This window comes from Diplotaxodon limnothrissa, linkage group LG12 (assembly GCF_057381915.1).
Source record: "Diplotaxodon limnothrissa isolate DT_005_m linkage group LG12, D_limnothrissa_male_GT1.1, whole genome shotgun sequence".
Taxonomy (NCBI): Eukaryota; Metazoa; Chordata; class Actinopteri; order Cichliformes; family Cichlidae; genus Diplotaxodon; species Diplotaxodon limnothrissa.
In genome coordinates this window covers 20,179,810-20,207,613 of record NC_140607.1, presented here as the reverse complement: position 1 = coordinate 20,207,613, position 27,804 = coordinate 20,179,810, and the positions used below count along the sequence as shown (strand labels likewise).

The window sequence follows — 27,804 nt, the reverse complement described above, 5'->3', positions numbered from 1 at the left end:
CATAGCAGAACAAATTCTATTTAGGTTTATTCAGGAAGGATGTACAAACGCTCAAGTCGCTTCCACACAGGAGTGAGATCGTCATTTCTAATTCACAAATATATATTTAAATAATTACAGGGGCTAAAGTTACAAAGCCAATTAAGTTATCCGACATTAAGAAAGTTACAGTAGTGACTGACCAAAAAGTACCAACACCAAAATGAAAGGCCTATATTTTTAGTTTATGATAAAACCTGAATGAGCTTTGACTTTTCACACATTTCTTTTGTTTTTCTAAAAGAGAAAACTTTTTTCTGTATAATATAGGAACCAGCTCTAATTTTACTGTTGTTGCGGCGCTGTGCCGATCTAGTTTTTATTGGTGTGCTAAGAAAAAACTGTTCTGAAAAATGCAGAGATGTGAAAGTAAACATGCAATAAATTGATATTTTTCTCTTGCATTAGTAGTGTACTGCTGTAAACACAAGCAATAAGGCTCACATGTTCATCATCGCACATAAGCAATGGAAAAAAATACAAAGGTGTCAAAGTCTGAGAGATAAATGTGATTTAGTGAGCAATCGGTGACATACTGAAAGTTAAACAAAAACTGTTGACACACAGAACAGCAGCACTTAAAATAATATAATAGCCTTTAGCTGACATACAGAGTGACTCTTTTTCTCCTTTCCAGCTGTTCGCGATCATTAACACCAGTAAGTCAAATTTGTGTTTATGCACACAGGATGAAGCCGTGAATTTTTATGTGATTGTCAGGTTAATTTATTTATTTTTTTACATATAAAGTGACTGATTAATATTCTGTGGCTTTTTGAATTGTCGAGCATCCCAAACGTGCCGCCGTCTGAACCAGTTTAAACAAATGATATTAATTATGTGCAACTTGCTTTCAATATCATAACTGAACAAACAAACAAAAGCCTCTGTGGGCTGCTGTACTTCCTCAAATGATCCTAAACCCCTTTCTTCCCGTTTTGTGCAGCTTGACTTTAACCTTGACCTCATTCAACCCTGACGAAATACCCCTGAGCCTTCCTCGGTGAGCATAAAACCCACGTTTGCGTCGTAGAAAAATACACTTTATAGACTGCTTCTTTTATAGAAAATATTCCTTCTACAAAACTGAGCTGAAATGTAACTTTAAAACAAATCTCGACCTAGATTAAATCTGATGTCACCCTACATGAGGAGTTGCTGGGAATTTAGCGGTTAAGCTGCTGGGAAAATTAAGTTGAGTCACAAGTGAGCTGTTGTTCGCTGGAATGATCGACAAAAGCACAAGGCCCCCAGATGGCCTCAAAATGGGCACGAAGTCAAAACAAACTAAGATAATCACACGTAATTAACATGTATAGAGCGTTCTTGGTTCCTGTCACATGTAGTGCAATCGTAGTATACAAGAAGTTACTTTAGACGTCTGTACATAAGCAGGCTCTGAGATGCAGGGCAGGCACAGGGTATAAGAACTGCTTCAGGGATGAATGCATGCACGGGGCCAGAGGAACGGACAATCATGGTTGATTCCCATAAAGAAATCCTCAGTCTGTTTTTCCCATTTTGGCAATCAGCTCGTCACAGATTTTTGTCAGTTCTTCGATCTCTTGATTCTGTAAAAAAACAGAATAGAGGAAAGTAAGTAAATACCGTCTAACCACCAAAAATGCTTTTTTAAAAACTCAGCAGCGCTGTCATTTGACAGAAATCATGACCTAGATACCCAGAAGAAGAAAAAACACAACAAAAGTTTTCTTGTAAGCAGTTTCATGTAGGAACAAATTTCTATTTAGCGAACTTCACTGTAGAAGGAAGTGGCTCGTGATTGTTCAAGTGTGACAAGCTGTAACTAAACTTTCATGGTGTGCACCTCAGCTGTGTGGCAGCGCAAGCCAGCTGCATGGCAGCGCAAGCCAGCTGCATGATCCCTTTAGTTTAACAAATACAAGTGCAAATCATATGTAAATATTAATCGGATTGTTTCTTTAAGTACGCTTATTTGGAAATGATCCAGTCCAAGTCCAGACTATTTATTGTATTCAACTACTTTTTTGGCTTTTCCCTTTGGGGGTCGCCACAGCGGATCATCTGCATCCTTCTCACCTCATCCCTGCTATGGACCTTTGTCACACCACCCTTCTGCATGTCCACCCTGCCTGCACTCTCTTCTTCACTGTCTTATTACTGTATTATTGTGGGGTCATGTATTATTGTAGGGTGTACCCTACAATATAAAGCACCTCGAGGCGACTGTTGTTGTGATTTGGCGTTGTATATAAAAGTGAATTGAAATGCATTGTCTATTGTTTGGATCGCTGACCCCAGGTTAACCTCATCCACCTTCGCCATCTCTGCTCCTTGCAGCTTCACACTTGTCTTGCTTGCTCTTATCTCAAGCGCATACCTCCACCTCTCCAGACTCTCTTGCACTTGCTCCCTACTCTCGCTATAAATGACAATGTCTTCTCTAAACATAATAGTCCAAAGAGCCTTCTGCCTGACTTCCTCTGTCAGCCCGTCCATCACTACTACACACAAAATGGGGCTCAGAGCAGATTTTGTATCCATGATGCAATTCACCTTCTGCTGCAGGGCTTGTTCCAGAGACTCGTTCTTCATCTGTTCCTTCCTCAGGCTGGCGGTCATCGCCATGTTTTCTGCGCTCGCCTTTGCACGCACCTGAGCGATCTCCTCATTAGCTCTAAGAGATGCATGAAATGAGATAATTAACAGAAACTGAATCTGTCGAGTGTTTCGTTTCTTATTGTAGTTTTATATTTGCTCTCTACATACTTGTCCAGTTTCTCCTCTGCATGCAGCTTTAGTGTTTGGTATCTCTGCTCCTCCTGCTTGACTCTGGCCAGATACTCTTGTGCACACTTCTTCAACACCTCTTCATTCTCCACGAGGAAACAAACACAGTGCACCTTAGAAGTCATCTTTACAGTGAATGCTTTTGTTATTCTAATTCTTCCTTTAACTCGAGTCTTTAACTAGAGTAATGCCCTACACTGTGATTTAACACGTTTACACCTAGAAGTCTTTCCAATAGAACCACATAAAGTGAGGAGTCTATTTAAGTCCTGGACCAAACTGAGGTAAAGATTTCAGCATACAATTAGTTTTTATGTGGCATCTGACGAAGATGGGAACCATGAAATATTGATCTAAACCTGTGTTGTTGCTCTTAAGACCACTGCCCTTAATCACAGGATACCATCCAACCTTATTCTGACCTAAATCCTCTTACAATCCTCCAATTTGTGCTACTATCAGCTCATCATCAAAGCACTTGGACTTGACAGGCATATACCCCTTACTTTCTTAAAGCCCTCCAGGGTGCTCTTCATATTTTCGTAACGGCGAAAGACGTCAGAAAGCGAGCGCTCCACTGAGTTCAGGTCTGCCAGGGCAGCGTCTTTCTCCATCGTCACTGTGTGCAAAGCCTTCTGGGCACTCACAGTGTTGCGCTGCTCGTCCTCTGACAGAAGAAGAAGCAGCTATTGTTAAGGCGTGGTACACAACTTTTTCTCAGACTCAACTGCTTGAAATATAAAGGAATTTGGTTTTTCACTGATGCGACATAAGAAATCATAACTGCAGGCTCGATAAGAGATAACACAAATTCTTTGGAATGTTTGATTTAATGGAAAATTTTGATTTGATGGAAAAAAAAAATTGTTCAAATATATCTCTCAGTATTTCCACTCACCAATCATCTGAGCAATTGTCTTCTCATATTCTGCAACAATCTTTCTGTAATAAGACACAGAATGGTTTCTAAGGGCTACATATTCATTCATTCTGCTTTTAAAGGTGATAGAGGTGAGATAAGTTAACCTATCGTAGTTTATCAAAACCTTACGCGACCACTCTCATGGTAGTGGCTTCTCATATTTCTAACCTCATCTCATCCACTTCTTTCCTGCAGTCTTCATACTTTTTCTTCCAGTCACTGACTTCAGCCTCCTTAGTGATGATCTGAAAGAAGACGTTTCCTGTGAGCATGAACTGTGTGCATGAATGAAACCTTGTCAAAGTAAAAAAATAAAAATAAATACATAAGTACACTGATGACATGCAACACTGATGAATGAGTGTGATAGAAGAGTGTACCTCCTCTCTGATAAGGGTGAGAACAGCCTGTTTTTCTGCCTCACTGATGCAGATGGAATCCAGGACCTGACTTCCCGTTTTCTGCATCTCACTTCCCCCCGACTTGTTCTTCAATTTGCACGTGTCTTCATACTGCTGAGAGCAGAAGGAAATCAGTCATGCTCTCCTGTGTCTTTTTCTTTTGTACGGGGCTAATAAGCGGTTTACCCACTAAACCGTCGAGAATTTAAAGTTATCTAGGCCACAAACAGTTTTCACTATTTTGGGAAACAGCATTCAACAAAACTCCCATAAAACTGAACAAACTGCACACTTTAACAAAGCTTTTCTCTGTACTGGTTTAGCGTTCAATGCCGTTTTATATTTACACCATATATTCCATGTAAACTGTGCTGTTTTCTTGTTTTTGTGTAATTTTTCTGTTATATGAAGATATTCCACACACCAACTCCTTTCCTTCTCTTTGTTTTCCCTTTTATTTTTCTCTCAAACTGCTCATCTTTCACCTCACACCAGCCGTTGGCTTTCGATCAGCGTTCTTACAGACCTCAATCCTCCTCCTTCTCTCCGTCTCTCTCTCCTCTGTTGTTTTGTCCTTCCCTGGATTACGGCTGTCATATTCTAATCTGCTGAATGATAATTATAATCCATCTGTCACCTGAGCACAGTGGCAGACACTAAATACCTCCTGCAGCACAGTGAAGTCATCGTATCAGTACTGTACTAGTTTTGAGCTCTAAACTGCACACTGAGCATTCAGCCAGACAATCTTTCTATTTTTACTGTGCAGAAGTATCAATTAATTTATTATGAAGCAGCAAAGTACCACTGTTACTTTTACACATAGTGCTGGAACATGCCAGGACACGTCAAAGCCATTGTTTTTAAAGTGAGTGTTTTGTCTGCAGACTGCATTTATACTAGACTACATTTAGAGCCACAAACAACATTCCTGTCACAAGGCAGAAGTTCCAATCATTTTTTTTGGCAAAGTGACTTTTATATATCCTCTGTTTATCCTGCTAAAAAGTGTCACTGATGTAAAAAAAAAAAAGTTTTTCAAGACAGAGCTGGCCAAGATGGCAGCAGAAATTGCAACAGATATAATATAACAGTTCCACAAAGATGTTTTAAGTGGCCAAAAAGAAATGGATTCCTTATAATGTAGGTACAATAATGCAGAGTCATAAAGATACTTGCAAAACAGGTAATTTCTTTATTTTATATATAACCATAAATCCTGTTAATTACAGTCTATTTAACAATATAAGTAGAGATGTTACCATTTCTACTTGAAAACTGCCTAAAATTCGGTCTGAACATCAAGGCTGCATTTTGCCCTCTTTTCATCCAGCTAAACTTTGGTCGCAACATCAAAGTCCCACAAATCTCAAAATAATTTGTCCAGTTGTGAATTTAAGGAAGTACAATAGGCATCGGTGCGTTGGTATTTCTCCAAAGTCATATTTATAGCCAAAATGTAGTCCACAAATGGCATTTACTATTTCACATAAAGTGTCATAATTATTGGAGTTATATATGTTACATGGGAAGCTTACAATTAAGTGCTCATTACCATTATTCTTTATTTTTTCTTATAACGTTTTTATTTTTAACACAGACGCTACGCAAACTAGAACAAATGAGAAACAGACTGTCAGTCAAAGACTTGACTCATGAATGTTAAAAGCTTTGCCTGAGACATAAAATATTGCTTTAGCCCCACCTAGTGTTCACTAGATGGTATTATCATGGAGGGTGCAAACAAACAAAGAATATGCACGACAGCTTCTAGTTTGATGATGTATAAATAGACCAGGTTTCTGGCACAACTTCACCTACTTCCATGGAGATGCATGGAGGAGGGAAAAAGACTAAAAAGGTCAAAGCTCCAACAGCACATTGACCAACATGAAAGCCTCAAGCCAAAAATCATTGGTCTAACAGTGAAATTGCTCTATATAGTAAGACTTTTGCTGTCTTTAAATGGATTGTACATGCAGCAGATGTAGGGAAATGACTGGGTGGGAAAATGTGACGGTATCTCACCACAGAGCAGCAGTCTGATGCCTCAGGTTTGGATGTCACCTGGCAATCTTGGACTAGAAGGAAACAGCAGTCACTGGGTCATTTAGTGCCATATAAGATAAGATAAGATAAGATAACCTTTATTAGTCCCACACGTGGGAAATTTGTTTTGTCACAGCAGGAAGTGGACAGTGCAAAAGTTATGAGGCAAAAATTAGAATACAATAAGAATAAATACAGTACACAACTGTACAGAATAGAATAAAATAAAATACTATATACAGTAGAATAAAATAAAATAAATATACAATAAGATAAAAATAGAATACAAATACAAATACTATATACAACTGAGTAAAAATACAACGATGACAGAAAGGATTATTGCACTTAGTATTATTGCATATGTATGGATGTGTGTGCTTGATCAGTTAAAGTCTTTATTATGGAGTCTGACAGCAGTGGGGAGGAAAGACCTGCGAAATCTCTCCGTCCCACACCGTGGGTGCCGCAGTCTCCCACTGAAGGAGCTGCTCAGTGCTGTCACAGTCTGCTGCATGGGGTGGGAGATGTTGTCCATCAGGGATGACAGCTTAGCCGCCGTTCTCCTGTCACTCACCACCTCCACTGGGTCCAGAGGGCATCCTAGAACAGAGCTGGCCCTTCGGATCACCCTGTTCAGTCTCTTCCTGTCCCCAGCAGAGATGCTGCCGCCCCAGCGGACTAGGTTACAGACTAGGTTACAGTACACAAAATATAAATGTATTCTTCTAAACAACATTTTGTTGCGTAAAATCTAATTGCATTTATTTTTTTTTAAATTATGATGTAAGTATTTCACTCACTACATATATTTGAATTATTGTGAATGTGAGCTGTATTTCAATGCTTCTAGGCCCCCTAGCACATTTTCATAATGATTTTCTTTCACTTTCTCATGCTCATAACTCACAAAGTAACAGGGTTCAATGTGATGCAAAATTACATGTGAAGTTAATGATTACTGTGTATGTGACGGTACAGCAAAGATGACCTAGTTGATGTGCAGTATTGATTAACCCTGGCTGATTGTTTGATCCAAGTGGAAAGCTGATGCAGGCTGACAATTATTAACAGTTATCTGATATTGGGATAGTGTGTGCCCTGTGTACTGTGTGTATTATGGTGAAGTGGCCATGAGAAAAGTAAATACAGTATAAAAGTATAAATAAACCTAAATTAATCATTTGACTCACTGTTCTGGTCCTTTTCTGGTTTGACCCCAACGCTGCTCGCCAGTTTCTCCTCATCTGTGGCGTGGTCTCCATGATGGTCATCCTTCAACAGCAGCAAACTCAATCATCCATAGCCATTGCATGTAGTTTGCAGTGCTAATGAACGAGTCTGAAGCTGCTCAACAGCAGAAAACCTATTAGTGCTTACCTGTCCGTTAAAGTCGTTCTGGATCGGCTGGTTCTGCTTTACTTTGCAGGAGTTCCTAAATATGAAGGCAAACGACAACATCAGCACTAACACAAACAGATCACGTCCGTGTGTGCATACATGTGGACAAGTGTGATGATGAGAAGAGAAATTAGGAGACAGAGGAAGCCTTACAGCTGGGCCGCATAGCTTTGCTTTGTGTGTGCTGAGCTTGCATGCTCTGCTAAAAGTGCTGAATTACACACAGCAAAAAAAAAGCAGATTAATGAAGAAGCTGTTTGCCAAATTTAAATAACATTTGCACAGAGCATTGGAGGGATGTATAGGGTTACCACTAAACCATTTCTCTCATCTACTTAATAAGATGAATTCCACAATTTCTTCCACCTTCACTTTGTGATCAAAGGAGAATTAATGAATGTATGCAAGACAAAAAAAAAGAAAAAAAAAAAAGAGCTGTAGTTACACCACACAAACATTTCTGCACCTACAGTTACAAAGTACTTACAACAGAACACAGAGGAAATGGACTTGCTCAGCAGTCCTGAGGCCACACAGAGAAAAGGGACACAGCATGACAGGGTTTGAAGGAAAAGGAAGGAAAGACACAGGAGAGGACGGGATAGGAGTCAGGGTAAACACAAGGTGAGTGCAGGATTATTGTTCTTTAGTAAACTGAAAACTGAGGCAAAAACTAGACGGCAGATAAAGCGATCATCCAAACATGTCCTAAACATCTACCTGCCGGTGCTATTTTTACCCTCATATGTTATCGTCCACTCAGATACCCTGAATAACTAAAACTAAAATAAAAAATAAAATCTAGGTAAAAAACAAAATAAAAACACTTTTCTTAAATAAAATAAATAACACTAAAAATAACTGAAATGATATTGTGAACTCACAAAACTAACTATAACTAACTATAATGTGTTTTTGACTTTAATTTGATAAAAATTTGTTTCTTTGTTTTAATCTTCTGTGTTAAGCACATTGAGTTTATGCATAAAGAAATATCAATAAAATTCCGAATGCCATTTCACATCAGGATCATTTTTGGGATATGTTAATAAAACAACAGTTAAGTTGCTTTTTTAACCATCCATTAGTTAAAAAAACAGGAAAAAAAAATAACCATGCCTGTGCCGAATCTTTTTTAAAAGCTCGAATTAGTGTTAAATATGGAGTTCTGGTTAAAAACCACCAGAGGGCGATGCTTGACATCTTAACATCGTACGACGAGGGGTTACAGAAACGTTAAGGAGGTTAATACCTTTGAAGAGAAAAATCTTTTTGCAAAAACAAAGCTTTTCTTAAAAATACTTAATCCAGGTATGAAGACAGGACTTCAACATCCAGCCTTTCATCAGCATCCACGGGTTAAAAGCAGGCATTTCAAATAAAATCTTTTCTGACTGAATTCTAAAACTTCTTAAAATAAAACCAACACTACTGCAAAAAAAAAAAAAAAAAAAAGCATTATTAAACACGATAATGCTGAATATTACTTCTTCATTAGAAAGAAGAGAAGAAGAAAAAACAGCTCACAGGACTTTTTCAAGACACACAACAGGCGACCACGGCTGATTAAAATGGGAACACTTTGATCTCCTAGGTTCATTGAGGACAATAGTGAGCATTCAGTACTGTTCCCTACAGCCACTAAAAGAGAAAAGCACTTGTTCAGCTTGAAAATGTGTGAGTCACCCTGGCTCAGATTCAGCATTTGTGTAACTGCAGTCACCGACTGGAACAGGGATGATTATGGCTGATGACTGGAAAGGACAGGGCTTCGTATACAAGTCTGTAACGTACTCACGTGATAATTGACCCTTTGGGCTCGCAGGTCAGTTTTGTGCTTGGTAGCGAAATGTCAGAGTCCATGTTGCCATTGAGCAAATCCGAATCCACACTAATGTCATGACTGAGAGTCAAGTTTGAATCCGGGCTTGAGTCGGACGTCACCGGAGCCTCGTCATCCACCTCGGAGGGATCGGGTTTGTTCAGCGGAGAGACGACAGACAGCGTCGGAGGCCGGGCAGCCTGTGGAAGAGTCTTTGATGGGGAAATGACCACTTCGGGTTTGTTACTGAGGGTGAGATTAAGGTTCTGATCCAAACTGAACCTGCTGTTGTCAGGCGAGGAGCTGGTAAGGTTGTTCAGAGAATCGACCTCTTGGGATGGAGCGGTACCAAGATCCTGACTGGAGACTGTATTCAAAATGTGGTTTGTAACATCAGGAAAAACTGTGGAAAAAAAACGAAAAATAGAAGTCAGTTTATTTACAATTTGGGTATGCTGATTTAAACACATGTGGAGACTAAAATGCGCACTAATGTAGGTTTACGGAAGCTGTTTTCAACTCTCTACAGTGAGAGTTTCAACATTTAGGATGCAAAACCCTAAAAACAGACTCATATGTTGCTGACAGCCTTTATCGATCTACTTGTGCCACAGGGCTGCAAAGATATTTTTAATGTGACTGTGATCCTGAAGAGCTGTATCGAAAGTGATCGAGAGAAAACAGCTGTAATAAAATCAGGATCTGTGTCAAACAAGCTTCTGTACAGGATCACTTGCAAAGGATCCAGTTATGTTTTGGTGAGGCAGGTGAAGAGGGAGCCAATCTCATCTGAGATTTGCAGCTGGAAAAATTATATAGTTCAAACTAGAGATGGCACGATACCACTTTTTTATGTCCGATACCGATATCATAAATTTGGATATCTGCCGATACCGATATGAATCCGATATAGTGTTTTTTAATCAACAAAACTGTTTTTTAAATATCTTGCTGCATTTTGTATAAGTTCATACTCAAGTTTAAAACAACAACTACACTAAAGCTATTCTGTTATACCTGTATGCAAAAAAAATGTTTCATAGTTCAGCAATACTGATCAATCTAATAAACTTAAATCTACACCATCCTCCCTATTCTGGTATTTTAAAGAGTACTTAGCATAAATATTAAGCAACCTAACTAATAGGGTTCCAACTCCCAGCAACAACAAAAATAAATAAATAAAAAATAGGGAACCACCCCTCACGCTCCACCTCATGATGCTTAATCGACGTAATCAACCTTAATTTGATGCAGTGTGAAAAAAATGCACAGAAATCAATTATTTTTCAAGAAATATTAAATAGATTCAACATCTTTCTTCAACAAAATTGCAGACTGCACAGATGGTACCTTCCCAAAGGAAAAAGTACTATAGCTTACTAGGGTATATATATTAGACTTAATAGTTACTATATACAGTAATTGACTTCTATTCATTTTGCATCAAATTAAAACTTTGGGTGTCAGATAATTATTTATTAAAAGCTAGACATTTTAAATGAGAATAAGAAAGAAAAGTATGTCTTTGTGCCCCCTTTTCCCTGTTAATGCCCTATCGGCCCCCCTGGCTAAACTTTGCTAGATCCGCCCCTGCACAGTTACCAGCGTCAGCTACGTAGAAAAAGATCCTCGAGTAGAAAGTAATATTAAATACATTCTAACAACAGCTGATCAAGCTTAAACGTGCTGCTGTTGTTCAGCCGCTGGTTTCCTCTTTCTGGTGCAAAGTGGGCCAAAAGCAAACTAGAGACACGGACTCACGACAGAAAAGCTGATCAGCTGATCGTTAAGCAGTTTCATGATTGAAGTAGCAGCAAGAAGAGGCAGTCGTTTGTTAAGCTTAACGCAGGAATGCTTTACAAACATTCAGAGATGGACTTACACACTTGCTTTACTTCTCTCGGGGATAACTTTGTCGGAGATGAAATGCCGGGTTGCTAGCGAAGCTCCAAATGCTATCCAGACCACCGACAGGTCCCGCATGCCACAGCCGCTCTATCACGTGAGGCATACTGCTCAGACGTGCTAACGTTCTGAGGTGAGTTACGGCGTGTTGCAAGTTTTGTGAGGTGCTTTCGTGATATTTAATGGATCGGATTACATTTTTTATTTTTCTCCGATATCCGATCCAGTAATTTAGGTCAGTATCGGACCGATACCGATACGTAATATCGGATCGGTCCATCTCTAGTTCAAACACTTAACATGCTGACAAAGAGTCAACGAACTGCTCCGTACAGACTACAGAACTGAAAATCTAGAAACAAAAAGAATCCTCTATTTAAATGTCACTACTTAGCTAGTTTGTCATATAAGTTAACTAGTTAACCTTTGTACTGTGAAAAAAAAAAAAGAAATTAAATGAGGGAAAAGGGCGAGCTAAGACGGAAAACACCTGGATTCAAAGGTTGAGAGGTGTGGCCCAATACTTTTGTCCATATAGTATATCGTGAGGTGGAGCGGGACAGCTGGCCATCGGAAGGTTTACTACCCAGCTCCCCATCAAGGTTATTACAATTTTTTTTTACCTCATTTATCTGAATTCTTTCTTTTGTTTGATTACATTGTCCCTCTGTTCAGCACTTTGGCCGGCGCTTGATGTCTTTTAAATGTGCTATACAAATAAAGCTGACTTGACCTGACTTAAACTACAAAAAAGGGTTAACTCTAATAAAGATAAAAACTAGATTTTCGACAAAGAAATTACCTGAAACTATTTAGTGAGCTTGGAAACTCAGCAGACGTTCTGAGTTTCAGTTTAGTAATAATTTCATTACAACTTGCCTGATGAGGCTTCGATGGATGTGTTTGTAAAGACTTTGGATGTATACAAGACTGTGACACTGTACTGGTTTCCTTGCATTTGGCCTCTGACATATGTACTCCATTCAGTAATAACAAGGACTAAACTTAAACTAAACACTTTCAAACAATAAAAGCTAAACTGACGCAAGAAAATCCACTGTGGAAACTAACTAACTGAAACTAAATTAAACAAAATTTCAAAATGAAATTAAAATAAAAAACTACTCAGAAAATACAAAAACTATAATAACTCTGCTCCCCATGGCTGCTTGTCACAGTTCCACTGGGCAAGATACTGAACCCTGAGTTGCCCCTGATGCATCCACCATAGGTGGATGGATTAGAAGGCACATAATATACTGTAACTTTGACACTAACATTTTGCATCATAATTTGCTGCTAATGAAAGAATACAATAGGGGTGTTAACCAACATGTTAAATGTAATAACTTGTGCAAAGCATTGCTATCTATAAATCCACTCCTCCAGTTCCTCCAGACTCTCTGATTGTAAACCACGAAACCTCACATCCCCGTCCTGTGTCTATGTTAAAACTGCATCTGTCTCTGGAGGATTTAACCTTGTAGTGATTCATGAAACTTTTCCTTCTCCTGTTAGAGCACTTAAAATGGCTGCTGGCTTCCTCAAAGAACACTTCATTTCCTGTGTCCTTATACATGTCTTTAAGAGCTAGCTAACAACCACAGCAGCAGCTGAATCACACTGCTGCTGAAACACAGGAATCTCTATAACAAGTCAGACCCCCTCACCCATCCACATACTGTTAAACTTACAATACTACGCCCGTTAATAACGCAACAGGGACCTCTCCGTACGCTAACATGAATCGAGGCTTTGTGGTTTCAGCTCTTTCTCACACAGTTTGCTCTGATCGAATGCTAACGTGAGGCTAACTGAATCACAGAATAAGTTCAACTAAGCTTCAGCTGAAATCAGGATACTTTCGGGCACACAACAGAAACGCCCTTTGGAGACAAGGAACAGATGTAGAGGAACCACACCCAGTCATGCAAAGGACGTATGCACCACCACCACGTGGCTTAGCAACAAAAACAACATCAAGCTGAATTACAGATTCACAGCTCACTGAAAAAGAAAGCAACAGAAGACTGAACAGAGAAACAAATACAAGCATACACACAACTGCCTAAGGTTTCATCTTCATTATTGTTTAAATAATACATCTAGTTAGATTGTGGTGTGTGGATGTTCCCAAGAAAAGGCAGTAGTTTCCCAGAACCACAAGTCTTCTAATTATAGGGAACCCGAGTATCAGTTTCTCCACATTTGATCTTTTATTCATGAAACTAACCCAGATTTTTTTAACTTAACGTGACTGTTTCAGCCCAAAAACTACTTTCAATAACAAATACGGTAATCTCTATTACTGTGTGGCATAGCTTCACATATACTGTGGTTACAAAACACATCCGTGCAAAATGGACACAACATATCCACACACACAGACGAAATCAATAACTTTTTAATCATCATTAAAGGACATGGAGAAACACTTGTGACAATCGCATTTGCTTCCACACAGAAACGCCATCGCCATGGTAATGCCTGGTACTTGTGTCTGTGCGTGTCTGAAAGCAGGACAGCTGAGGAAGAGGGGGTGAGAAGCACCCCAGTAGGCCTTGCTGGCAGGTTCAAAAAGAGAGGATTCAGCCCGCGTCATTTGCAAGTCTGTGCCCCACTGAAGTGAGCTCATTTACATGTCTGATTACCTTTCATAAGCACACTTTGAGCAGATCACAGTACGCCGATCCGAGACCAGATTCTGGCACGCTAAAACTGCATAATGAGCAACATAATATTCCCAGTATGAAGTTACACAAAGCAACTTTGCATTGTCTGAACATTTTAAACGCACACTAGCGTAAATACTACTGTTACAACAAAAGTATCACTTTTCTCCAAATTACAAAAGAAAGCAAAAACAAATCCAACCCAAAAGAGAAGGCATAATTATGAAAGTATTAGTCTTCAACAAGCTATTATTCTTAAGTAATAACAATAACTGTGACATATTTCTTTATGTCCGCCTGTCTAAACTGACTCTCAGTGCAGATTTAGATCAGACATCTTAGCAGCTACCTGAGAATTAGGCCAGGTATTGTTTGAAACGCTTATGGATTATCTGTGCTTCCGTACCAATACAAATACATGTTATAGAAAGTATGGAAGACTAATTTTCAGCATTGTGTGACACAAGAAAAACCGGCTTGTTACCCAGCCCCACCTGTGAGTGTCAGCAGTCAGTCCGATTAGGCTTCATGCGCAGAGGTGCTTTTAACACCCCTCTCAGAGCTAAAACAAAATCACAAATGATTGGAAATATGTGGCATGGTCCATTATCCTGATGTAAGCAGACATTCAGGAGTCGACTGTTGCAGCCACAGTGTAGGACAGGGCGTAGGTGCTTCATCCCAACAGCACTCAGACTGCACAATAACCACGCAGGATAAATACCAGCTAAAAAACCCATCTGTAAACATTATCATTCCCACTGCACTGTAAGTACATATATAAAAAAAATCTGTGTAATTTACTGCATTTGGTAACCATTTGTCCATACAAATCGGGGTGATAGGGTTATTTATTTATTTATTTTTACCACATCTTTAATTAACTTTATCTTCCTGAGCCTTGTCGTGATAACTTAATTTTCTCAGTGCGAGATTAATTGTGTGCATGTCTATCAGAAGACACACAGGCACAGTGTGGTCATAAAGGGATGGACATGGTCAACAGTTACACAACCTTACATCATACAGCAGAATGTATACATGTTTTCATGCTGTTTAACTCACTTAGATCATCTTTCTTACCCTTCCTTAATCTCAGTTTGCTCATATTAACCATGTCTGTGTGCCTAAATGCTGCCATGTCATTGGCTGATTAAATAACTGAATATGTGTAGCTAATAGAATAAATGTGGTTTACCAATTTTGTTAATCAGGTTTTCATTTTCTCAAGCAAAAAGCTTATTTTGTTTATGAAATGACTAGAAACCAATTCATGTCTGTTAAATAAGAGGACACAGAGTCATTGCCTTTTCTGTACCACCAATCACGCTCATCCTGCAGGTAGGGTGGATTATGACAAGTGTACGAACACTGGGCTAGCTAAGCAGCTGAGCAATCTCACCTGAGTGGTTGGAGTTGTCCAGTTGGCCCAGCAGCTTCACAACACTCGGAGACTCGGCCTCTGGAGTCTCAAAGGTCCCCTCGGAGTCCGAACTGTGAGACAGAGGAATGAATAGATTCATGAACCTGAGCTACAACTGAGCTCAACTATTCATGGTATTATCTGGAATTAAAAGTCAAATGTTGCCTTTTGAAAATAAAATGTGCTGAAAGTGTGAAAACACAATATACAACATTGTATTTGCAAAAATCTTTAGAAGATGGGATAAAAATAAACATCACATTGTCTGGTTTAAAGAAAGCGTTTCAGACAACGGTGTGCTGTCTGTGAGAACAGAGAGGCACTTAAAAGCTTCATAAGCTGCACATATGTCCTACAAACAGCTACTAAATTATGTTTATAAAACTTTGAATGCTGTTTTGGGGCGTTGGATCATCTTGTTCCTTCTAACAAACACAGAACAGGTTTTCAGTATGGAATTCATGTTTTTTTAAGTGACCCAAGCACAATAGAGCTGAAAGTTCAAAGTGACCAAACATAAAGTGCTTTTATTTTAAAGGAAGTTAGAGGAAGGGAGAGGAGAGGAAGTGAAGCACTACAAGGCCACCTGCATCCTTTGCTCTTTAGTAACGACACACTGTGTCCCGCAACACACAAACACAGACACACACGCAGTCTTTGGGTCTGCTGTGTCAGCTGCCACGGCAACCAGCCACAATTTATTTCCAAACTGTGGAGAGACTTAAAAAAAAAAGGAGGGACATCAACAGCAAGGGTTTGTGTGTGTGTGTGTGTGTGTGTGTGTGTGTGTGTGTGTGTGTGTGTGTCAGTCACTTCAAAGCACATCAAAATGTCTGCACTCTAATGAAAGACAGCACAACAAGCAACAAAGCTCACAGTCCCAGCCACACTTCACCTCTGATAACCAGCTCACACAAACACACTGACACTCTGGGGCTCCATACAACCCCACCATCAGCAGCTAATCCTAATACACATAGCCACTCACCCCCTCACTGTGTACACACACACACACACACACACACACACACTGAGTCACATCCCAGTGACGGCCCCAACGGCTGCAATCTTGGAAGGTTACTTAGAGACTAGAAATGGACAAGAAAGAAAATCTAAAGCTTTGGAAACTGTGGGTTTTTTTTCTCCTGCCCACAGTTTTCAGCAACTGTTCTCCAACTACCACAGAGCCCTCACAAACACCCAAACACACATAAAAACAGGCCTAGGCAGTCCTACCGTTGGTTTCTCAAAGAAACATAAAACACATAAAACAGACACTCGTGAAACAGCAACCTGAGCGCCTGTGTTTTAAACAAGAATCTGTTTTTAGCAAATGATAGCATCATCAATCCTCAGCACAGGAAAGCATCAGAGATTATCACAGCTCTGAGCAGTTTGTCTGCTGTAAGTGATGCTCTGTCTCTTTGTATACAACCACCACCTGTCAGCATGACTCAGGGAAGTCATCACACAAACACCCACATTCACAATCAACCTGTGAGAGTCCGTGGCATCAAATCTTCTCTATCAGAGTGTATTTATTATACTGCAGCAGCTATGTTTCTCTATTCACTTCATGCACTCTTACATGTCTTCTCCGTTATTCTTCGCTGCGGGCTGCCCATCATCAGCTGAACCTCCAGTCACTGCTGACCACGTCCATTTCGCCCACTGGACCGGCGACAACCAGGACATCCTTGCGACACGTTCAGTTCTGAGTGTGACGACACTTCTAAGAATTAATAGTGACCTTCCTCTTCCTCTGTTTCGATTACTACTGCTGTCAACGAAACTGGCAGTTTATCTTGGAGTGCCGCAAGAAAAGAAAAGAAAAGAACGGCGAACACGAGTGCACGATCTGTGTTTTTGATTCTCTTCCTCTTCTTTTGCCTTGTCTGTTTGCTGTCTCACTTCCTCCTCTTGCTTAGCCGCTCAGATTTCCCATCCTGCTCTTCTGCTTTGTTGACGTTCGTGAGAGAGAAACGTGCCTCACACTGCTGCAGCTGCTTCTGTTGCCGCTCTGCTCTAAACAGCACTGACTCACACGGCACAGATTACTGGAGCATCAGTATTCACTCCTCCCTCTGCTCCCCTCCTTTTTTCACTCTCCGCTCTGTCTGGGCGGACGATCAGCTGGTTAACAGACATCAGCTCGCCCTGCTCCCACATGTTTGCTAACTCTCTTGTTTATCCTCAGGAGTTTGCCTTTCCCCGCGCCGATCCTTTCAGGGTCAAGCGAGGAGAGGGGGGGAAAGGAGAGCCAAAGCTTCCTGTTTAAAGAGGCAAGAAGGGTTTTCTCTGGGGCAGACAGACTACTACAGAGAAAGTGGATGAGGTGATCAGGCTAAGGGAGAAGAATTAATAGGGCATATATACATTTTAAAAGCTGTAAGTATATGAAGTATTCTGAAAAGACTGGTGCAAATGCTATCTGGAAATTATACCCTGCTGTAAAGCCCATTTACTCAACATCACCCCCTCCCCCCACAACTATAAACCTTAAAGCACTCATTTATACATCATGACACAAGCATTTCTGAGCATTTCACAAACTGCTAGCTACTATGCTTGTCACACAAAACCTCTAGAGTTGTAAAACTATCCAGTCAGCCACAGCTCTCTCAAGAAAAATACCTTTTTAATTCAACGAGCCAGAGAATGACCAGACTGCTTTGAGCTGATAGAAAGGCAACAGTCAAGATAAGCAGAAGAACATCTCTGAATCGAACCTTGAAGCTGAGAGGCTATAACAGCAGAGGACCACGCAGTCCTACTCTTGTCAGCTCAGAACAGGAAACAGGCTCAGCTCACATGGGCAAAAACTTGGCTGATCAGAAATCATGAAAGCATCAATCCATCCTGCCTTGTATCAACGGTTCAGGCTGGTGATGTTGGCGTAACGGTGTGGGGAATATTTTCTTGGCATATGAGCATCGTTTAAACCTCATAGCCAAACCTGAGTATTGTTGCTGACCACATCCATCTCTTTATGACCACAGTGTATCCAGGACCATGGATAACAGACTATCAGGATAAAAGTCAACTTTTGAACATGACACTGAGTTCACAGTAAACAAATGGCCTCCGCAGCCACCAAAACTCAATCCAACAGAGCACATCTGGAATGTGGTGGAACGGGAGACTCACATCTTGGATGTACATTTGACAAATCTGCAGCAATTGTGTGATTCTATCATGTCAACATGGACCAACATTTCTGAGAAATATTTCCAGTTGAATCTGTGCCACAAAAAATTAAGGCAATTCTGAAGGCAAAAAGAGGTCAAGGCCAAGGCACATCTAATAAAGTGGGTGGTGTATGTACTCTGAGAGCTTTCCAGATGCGATAAAATCTTTACAACTTTGGCTGCTTTAAAAACAGACGTCCTGGCTTTTTATTATCATGGATTGAAGGATGTTTCTTACAAATTAAATGACTGAGATGTTGCTCAGTCAATTTGCTTAGTGAGACTGAAAGGTACTTTAGCTGTAATTTGCTGTAACAGTTTGACTTGGCAACACAGAGGCCCGCATGAAAAAGAGGATTCGAGATTAAATATTTCTAACGAGGACTAACAATAGTCTCTTTACCTTTATAATAATGCAGGCAAGTAAAATCTGAGCTGAGAATAAAGTTGCTGATCTAGTAATATGTCATCAACTAACAGAGCTACTATTCACTTAAACGATCCAAGCCAGCCTGAGGACAAATCAATACAGCAAACCTAAATTCAGCAGTAACGATGCAGCTCAGCACGACACCGGCAGAATAAAGCATTTCGCTGAAAGCTTCATCGTTGCTCACACAAATGCCTCTGAGGTTGCTCATGGGTGGCTTATGTAAGTCCAGGCTTTCACATTTATACCTCTCTCCCTTTCTCTCTCACACACACACACACACACACACACACACACACACACACACACACACGGTATCTAGGCCAGATGAGATGAGATGTATTCTCTGACAACAAAAAAACATGAACCATGAATAATCTAATAACAGGAAGAAGCTCCAACTACTGTGAAAAAAGTGACCTGGGAATGAGAACGAAAGCATTTTATTGCTTATGCTTTTTATTTGAAGGTGCCCGTCCTGCCATTTACTGCTCCCACAAAACACGTGGAAGGAAAGACAGGAGCGCTATTATCACACTGAGCAGATCCACAGATACACGCAGGCAGCAAGAGAGGGAAAGATTAACCAGTGCACTCACACATATTTTTTTACACACTGGCGAACACATAAAAAGAGGCTCTGTTCAGCCTATGATGAGTCGACAGCGAAAACAGAGCAAATGAGAGCCATGGCAACCGGAAAAGACTGATTTAATTAAGCGCACAGAGACGGGGGAAGTGTTAGAAAGGCGAGAGGCAGAAAGAGGGAGATAATAGAAATGAAAAGATCTGGGATATGAAAGAGAAAAGAAAAAGAACGTTTGGGGCGGGAGAAGAATCTCAAACATTTGTTTGTGCTTGCTTTTAGTCGCCTTTGTTCCCTTATCAGGACAGATGAGAAGACAAACCTGTCTGTCCTAGAGAGGACGGTCTGCCTGCAGCTAACAAAGCCCTTCAAGCAGCACACAAAGGTGAAGTGAAAAGGCCATGCAAGATTATTTATTCAATTTCAGTTACAACAATGGCTTTAGATCTTAAAACCAAGCCAGCTGTTTGGAAACATTTTAGTCCAGTGTAGAATGAGAAATACAAGTTTATTCAAAGTTCAAATAATCACGATCATTAAATAATCATAATAAAGTAGCCATATGTGATATACACTATGTGCTGCACAAACTTTTCACCCTGCAACACCTGGAGATGTGAACTGGCCATACGAGGAAAACAGTAAGTAAAACAGTACACCGTCTGTGAGTGGAAATATCCCTCACTCTCTCCCTGGCAGAGGCACAGACCGCAGACAGAAGCAGGAGGAAAATACAAGGGGAAAAAAATCAACTCTTATGTAATACCTTGAAACCACAAATAGCACACACAAGTAACAGTGGCAAAGCCCACACATACACGTTCTCCTATAAGTGGTCATCGGCTCTCGTAGTAACACACACACACACACACACACACACACACACACACACACACACAAAAAGAAACGACTATGGCACATTAAAAAGGCACACTCCTACACACTGGACCACGTCTATTATATGGGTGTGCTGTCAGTTAATGTAGCAAGAATGCACATCGTTAATCACGGAATAAATGTTGACTGAAAGCAGCATGTGTGGTTACGAGCTAAGAATAAATCGGCCATGATAAACATGTCTGTGAGACGCAGCAGAGGTGATGTGATACTGGATGAGATAAGTGTGTTTGTGTGTAGACTAAGAAGGAATTAGTGGGGCATCCCAGCTATCACAAACTGTTTATTTCTATGCCTAATCCATTGCATGATGATATAAAGTTAGCCGCCCGACGCTCACTTTAGCGCCAGTATAAAAGTTTACACACTGCCTGTAAATACTCTTTGTCCTTAGATGAATACTATGATTTCACTTTGAAATTTATCAAGTATTTTTTTAATTTGGACATTCTTGCGTTTCCCTCTTCATCAGCTGGACAAAAGCTCACCTTTTCACAAAAAGTGGCCCTGTGTCTCACGAGACGAGCAGATTGCTATGATAAACTGTTGGAAATGTTGCCTTTATACCCAAGGAATACTACACTATTGTCACTTATTGTCTCTTATTCACGTCTTACATTTTTATTTTACATCTTTTAGTCTGTTCTGTGTATTTTATGGTATTATTTGGCTTTTTTGTCTTTCTCCTGGCCGCAAGACACATTTTACCAGAAAAAAAATAAAGTTAAGCTGTAGCTGAAATGACTTTGGTCAGCCCCAAAAGGTTACAAAGCCTTTGATTATAACAGTCATCCCAACCTGACTTTATGTTTCTATCCCCAGTACAGCTAAGAATAACAGAGTCATCAGCATGTTTTGTGTCCCGTGTAATTGCAGCTTACATTCTTTTAATGTTAGATTTCAGCTCCGGCTGTGTTTCAATTAGAAGCTGCATTCGAGTGAATGCGCAAAATGTCATCCTTGAATGGTTCTTCTTTGATCAACAATCACACAGCACAAATGCTAAACGGCAAACATGTCATGTGACGTACACACCAGTGCTACTGCGTCCAACCTCAAATGGCTAAAATTAAAAAGTAACATTTTATTTTTATTTATTTATTTTTTTTAACAGATTCAACTTCCACTTGGTGGAATACAAACATAACAGAGCCTGGATTCCCTTTTAAAGACAGTTGCCATGAATTCCTGAAATAAGTCACTTTTCCCATAACTTTTACATAAGAGCATGTTTAATGTCTCACAAAAGACAGTCTGTTGTAATATTATCTAATCCAAACGGAACACTATGTTGACTTCTTAAAAGATATGGCTCCATCTAGTGGTCATTTTTTGGAACTATTCCTCACGTAAGAAAAACGAAATGACACAAAGGCCAACACTAGCTTCAGTCAGCGATTCAATAATACAAAACATGGATGCAAAAGGAGTGGACATGACACAAAAAATAAATGTAAAAAAAAAATCATGTGTCATCTTTGGCAGCCTAAATATTTCACTCCTGATGGGATGGGAGTGTCCTCTTTAAAAATGTTAAATGTTCTCCATAGAACACAAGGGGTCACTGCATGATTAGATTTATATGAAAATGGTGCCAGTTATTCACAAGGGCCTTCAAAATCACCAAATACTAACCCAGTTGAACACCCGTGGGAGATTTTGAACAGCTCTCTCTCCAAAACCATCATCAAACCCCAAGATGAAGAAATAATAGCCCTCACCCCTCCAGTGAGGTTACACAGACTTTTAGAATTAGCAGAGAATTAGAATCAGGTTGTTCTTGCTGCACTTGTTGCCACATCAACTTACTAAAAGAATTTATGGTATTTTAATTTTTCATCTGTCGGTAGGTGGAAACCTGATGCTGTTGTTAATAATTACTACCCCATTTCCAAAAAAGTTGGTATTCTGTGTGAAATGTGAATAAAAACAGAATTCAAATGTACCATGTTAAGAAAAATATGAGGTCATTTTGAATTTGGCAGTAACAGATCTCTCTTTTAACAACAGTCTGTAAACATCTGGGAACTGAGAGACCAGCTGTTGGACTCTGGGGAGAGGAATGTTCTCTAATTCTCGCTGGAATATCGGATTCTAGCTGCTCAACAGCCCTGGGTCTCCTTTGTTGTATTTTCCATGTCATGATGCTCTGAGTGTTTTCAGTTGGTGAAATGTCTGGACTGCAGGCAGGTCAGTTCACCACGTGGAATCTTGTACTATGAAGACATGCTCTTGTCATTGATGAGGCATGTAGTTTAGCATTTTCTTGCTGAAATATGCAAGACCTTCCCTAAAAAAGCCTGGATGGTTGCTCACCTCACCTACTATAAAAGGATGCTGCATCCATGTTTTCCCAAAGGAATTCCAGATTCATCTGACCACAGAACAGTTTTCCACTTTGCGTCTGTCCATTTTAAATGAGCTTTGGTCCAGAGAAGTGAGCAGCATTTATGGATCCCATTCACATATTAATCATCTGAACTAAAACAGACAATCAATATGGCATGAAAGTTTTAATCTGCATTTGTGGATGGCAGAGTGAATGGTTTTCCAGAAAAGTTCCTGAGCCAATGCAGTGAGGTTTGTAAATGCAGTTTTCCTGCAGATTTGTGAATCTGTCTATCGTTACTTTTCCAGTCTTTTGTTGCCTCGTCCCAACTTTTTTTTTGCTGCCATCAAATTTAAAATGACCAAATATCTTTCATGAAACTGTAAAATGTCTATGTTTAAACATTCAACAGCTTTTCTATGTTCTGTTGTGAATAAAACATTTTTGTCTATGAAATTTTAGCAGTTCAGAATTGCAAAGCAGTAAACTATTTTATCTTAATCTGATGTGCTGATCAGAGCTGTGATTAAAATTTTGGTGGGACAGCAGAAGATTTTCAGATTTCAGTCTGGGCGGTGGCATTCTTCAGTTTGGGAAGGGCTGTTATAAAAGACACACAGAGATAAATTTACACAAAGAGAGACTGGTGCTCCAAATTCTTTGGTATGCTTTTGGGAAGCACATCGCGAAAGAGTACCTGAATATTTTATAGAGAACATTCAATTATTTGCATCAGAGTGGAAAACTAGCTCGGAGTGAACACAGTTACAATCATCAGAGCCGAAGCCCTTGCAGTGCTGCAATGCACTAAAATAACCCGACTGACAGCGACATGATAAAACAAAGAGAGAAAGAATGAGGCGATGAGATAATAAGAGAGGACTGATGCACAGGCACCAGCTGAGCTACTGTTTTGGACTACAACAGGAACAAAAGAGCACACAATTCCCACACTACAGTTCATGTCCATAGTGTGGGAGGGAGTCGACACACCCCACTGCAACTTATGTTTGTATTTACATTCATATCTTCAAATCAAATCAAAACAATTTTAACTGCCATTAGAAAGCCAATATAGCTATACTTATTCTTAACTGCATTTCAACATCCAATGTATGGTGCAAATCAAAGTTTTTACCTGTTAACTTCACAATTATTTAGCCGTGATTTTCATCTTTATGCTGGTAATACCCCACAGCGAAGCCTTATGCTTAAAATCAATGCTTATCCTTAGATTTGTCACATCTTCATGTATTCACAATACATGAAGACAGTGACATTTCACTCCACGTTAGATTGATTTGTACCATGGAGAAGGAAATGAGCTCCAAATGCAGGGCAGCTTTTTCCCAAGTGAGACTCTCTCTGCGTGTTCAGGGGTTTTGGAGAGCAAAGGAAAAAAAAAAAAAAAAACAGTGTACATCTAAGACTGCTCCAGTTAGGATATAAAATGGATGATGAAGCCAACTAAATTTAGATCCTAAGCTGAAAGCTCCTATCCCACAGCAGTGTTTGGTTTCCCAGTGTTCTCTCAAAGAGGACCCCAACCCCCATCTGACCTTACAAAAACACAGATGGATACAGAAGACTGGAGTATGCTTGAGCGGTGAGATTTTTTTTAAACCAGCTGAGCATTTCTTAAACACGGCTTTGTCTCAGTGTTTGTCCCTTTGAGTTCTCTGCAGCTTTTTCTTACAGTTGCTCTCTGTGTTCTGCTGCCATCTCCAAAATAATATCAGTTTCAGTACATGGCGGCAGTGCTTCTCATATTAACAGCCACTGACAAGAACCACAAAAATAACACACAATGCGAAACTGTTGTTTCGCTACAAGGAGCTTAGAAAAGCTTTTAAGTAGGACGAAGTGAAAGGACTCGCTCTTTGTGACAAAGGATTAAGAAAAAGAAGAGGATGAGCGGTGACTGGGTGCTTTCTAGCCTCAGCTCAAACATTTAAATGTCCTTTTTTTCAATATAAGTGTTCCAGACAGCTGCGGTTTTCACATCTCACGGGTCTTTAAGGATGTCAAACATGATGCATGAACGAAACAGGAATCTGCAGTACCTGAAAGAAATGGACTGCACAATTTGTACGATTAACGCAATGCAGATTAGGGTTAGAATTAGGGTCACAGCGGCATAATCAAAACCTGCCAGCAGCATTGTGTTTTATACTGTGGTAACTACAGCAGCTGTCAAAACTGAACTGCTTTGGACCTTCAGCTCATGTTATCAGCTGCGCCACTCCTCAGTCAAGCTCGCTTGCTTTCTGCCTTTAGTCTGATTTGAATACCTAACTAGTATTCAAACTCCCACGATGGGCAAATTTGCCTAGCACAGAAAGTCCTGTTTGCCTCAGTGCCCCAAAACTGCACTTTGATTCCTTATCTCCCACTTCTCTTCCTCCTCACTGACAGAAGCATCCACGTTAGACAAAACACCAAAGAGCTGGAGCATCTCCCCACGCTCACAGACAAACATACAAATGAAGAATCTAGCCTTACATGCTGTTCTTCTTGCGAGGAGAGCTGACAGATCCCTTCCTGTGCTGGCTGAGAGAGCCCCCCATGGCAACAGCAGCGTCTGTGCTTGGTACAGGTACGTCTCAGATGTCTTCTTCCACTTCCGAGTTTCACCTCTGTGTCTCCTCCCGACAGTCTGGCTCAGCTTCAGAGCAGCGCGACACACTGCTCCTCATGGCTGACTAGTTATTATTTAACCAAGCGGCCTCTCCTCTTTCCTCTTTCACAGACTCTGTTGATGCTCTACGGAGCATCATCAGCACTACACGTGAATGGTGACAAGTCCCGCCTCCTTGCTCTACTTCCCAAGCTTCATCATCTCCCTCTCTCTCTCTCCTTCAAAACACACACACACACACCCCAGACCAATAGCACTGCCCTTTGGAGAAAGACAGAGAGGTTAAATGTGTGTGTGACGGGGGAAAATTAGGATCAAGCATAAAGAGTTGGACAGGAGGCAGATACAGTGTGTGTACCAGTGTGTCACGGGGGGGTATCTGGCAGACTTGACAGAATTGTTTAAGACAATTTTGTTTAAGACAGAGAGAGCCTCTTCTATTGTTCGTGGGCTGAATAACAGATCTGACATCCAGGGGGAGGGAAAGAGTTGGTGGCATAAAACACAGCTCCACTTGTTATATCACATTCCTGCTACCTGCTGTCACCCAAAGCCCCCTCCCCCAAAAAAGAGATTTAACATGACAACAAACATGCCCTTTCACTGTAAGGAAGTATTGTTTGTACACTTTCATTTCTCATGTTGATTGGTTAGATTTTGACCTCTTAACCCTTAATCAGCCTCTAAGTTTACTTCAGAATCAGGTCATACAGTGTGATTAACATGACAAGAGGCTTAATCGAGGCTGATAAAGACTAAACACTGTTGTGAAAATAAAAAAAGCTATTGTTTAACCATTAATTTGAAGGAAAGCGCTTATAGGGTTGGTCCAATCCTCATGCTGAGTCACAGTGCAGCAGAGACGATTAATTAATAAATAAAGAAACCACAGCTCTTGATACAAGTCAGTCTGACCACGTCTGTCTCTAATGATTAAAGGAAGAATGGTTTAAAACCTCAGAGTGTTGCAGGGTCAGTAATTGGAGTCACCCAAAAGCTATAGCACATAATTTCCTCCCACTGAAGTGAATCACACGAGGCTCAGTATGGAGGTCCCAGCTTTTGAATGACACATATTTTTACCCAACAGGGACAACTACGGAAATGCGCTGAAAATATAAAAGTACAATTTACCAGCTATTACTACAAGCATGGACTCTTTTGTGGTCTCTCAGTTTGGGAGCTACTGTTTTATCGTTTTTTATCGTTTGACCTGCAACATGTATTAAAAAAACCCACGAGCATTAAAACGAAGACAAACACCTCTGACAAAAAGCTTTAAGACTAACCGTAAAAACAAGTTCAAGACTTTGACTTACCTCATTGCTTTTGCCAAAATCTGCAGGCCAACTCAACCGCTGCGACTGATAGTGTGTTTATCGCTTAACTGCGCATGCCCGAGTGATTTGCTATAGTAACGACAATGAGATCGTTACATCTGAGAATTATGAGCTGCGTCCTTCGTGTGTGGTTTACTTTTTTTTGGCTGCTCTTACTTACTTTAAAACATCCCCTCGTCTTTGTTTGAAGGATTTATTACTTTGCAAATCTGAATTGACTGAGAAAGGTTTTTTTGTGTTGCTTCTAATCAAACGTTAAAAACTAAATAAAGTAAAAGATTTTTTTTTAAAATCTATGAACTTAAAAAATATATATATACACTTTTGAAAAAGCTCATAAAATCACGAAAATGAAATTTAATATACATGTACAGAAAGTTTGTCATGGAAACCTGCCTGATGAGGCTGTGGTACATATTTTTTTATCTATGACTGCAGAAAACATGGAGCACAGCCTCATCAGGCAGGTTACAAGGCGACTGCTGAATGTCGCAGTTGCTGCCAAAAAGCCACTAAAGGCAGACTGCAATTTAAACACTGTCTCCAGGTAGACAACAGGAGTGATTCACCTCCTGCTTTCAGGCCTGCAGCTATCAGGCTTGTGATGTTCTCCTTCATCTTATAGATGACAGAAATTCATTTTTGGAGAGGCACAAATAATTTGTGTGGCATCTTATTTGATGCAGAAAGCCTGATTGTTCTGTAAATAGTTGGAAATTGATATTTTAAAAAAAAAAACATCTTGGCTGCATTTTTAGAATTTTATCAGTCAACAGTGTCATGGCACGGACATACGCGGATACCAGTGGAACTGGGCCACTAGCATTTGTTGATGATGTGAGTGTACAGGGACATATGCTGATCAGATACCACTTCACAGCGCAAATGGAACAGAGAAGCTTTACAGTTACTGAAGGCAAAACTGAAAGCAGAGAGACCCACAAATAAGCAGCAGTGGCTGCAGTGAAGGTCTAGTGGAGTGTCTTA

At 40.1% G+C, this 27,804-nt stretch overlaps 1 protein-coding gene across 3 annotated transcripts; it reads right to left on the bottom strand.

Annotated features, from left to right (window-relative positions):
• Window positions 1–40: 40 nt before the first annotated feature.
• LOC146621202 (transforming acidic coiled-coil-containing protein 1-like) lies at window positions 41–25,566 on the bottom strand. 3 transcript variants are annotated; one of them, XM_085368199.1, is made up of 13 exons: window positions 25,342–25,566; window positions 15,389–15,480; window positions 9,383–9,809; window positions 7,564–7,618; window positions 7,377–7,458; window positions 6,163–6,215; window positions 4,114–4,248; window positions 3,902–3,978; window positions 3,710–3,753; window positions 3,318–3,478; window positions 2,791–2,897; window positions 2,578–2,698; window positions 41–1,610 (listed from the first exon to the last, which is right to left on the bottom strand). In XM_085368199.1, exons 1-13 carry the CDS (start codon window positions 25,404–25,406, stop codon window positions 1,542–1,544), a joined length of 1,488 nt encoding a protein of 495 aa, XP_085224325.1. In that variant the 5' UTR covers window positions 25,407–25,566; the 3' UTR covers window positions 41–1,541. The 3 variants fall into 3 exon arrangements, with proteins under 3 accessions (XP_085224325.1, XP_085224323.1, XP_085224324.1); XM_085368197.1 differs by lacking the exon at window positions 25,342–25,566 and adding an exon at window positions 16,998–17,429; XM_085368198.1 differs by lacking the exon at window positions 25,342–25,566 and adding an exon at window positions 16,998–17,429 and having other exon boundaries at window positions 4,114–4,245.
• Between the last annotated feature and the right edge of the window lie 2,238 nt (window positions 25,567–27,804).

Excerpts from the sequence above, each read along its gene's own strand:
- LOC146621202 (XM_085368197.1), bottom strand. The coding sequence starts at position 17,104 with ATGTCCTGGTTGTCGCCGGTCCAGTGGGCGAAATGGACGTGGTCAGCA. Across the intron at positions 7,619-9,382 it reads CCCAAAGGGTCAATTATCAC|GAACTCCTGCAAAGTAAAGC; the intron begins GTGAGTACGTTA and ends CTTCATATTTAG. Across the intron at positions 1,611-2,577 it reads AACAAGCCCTGCAGCAGAAG|AATCAAGAGATCGAAGAACT; the intron begins GTGAATTGCATC and ends GTTTTTTTACAG.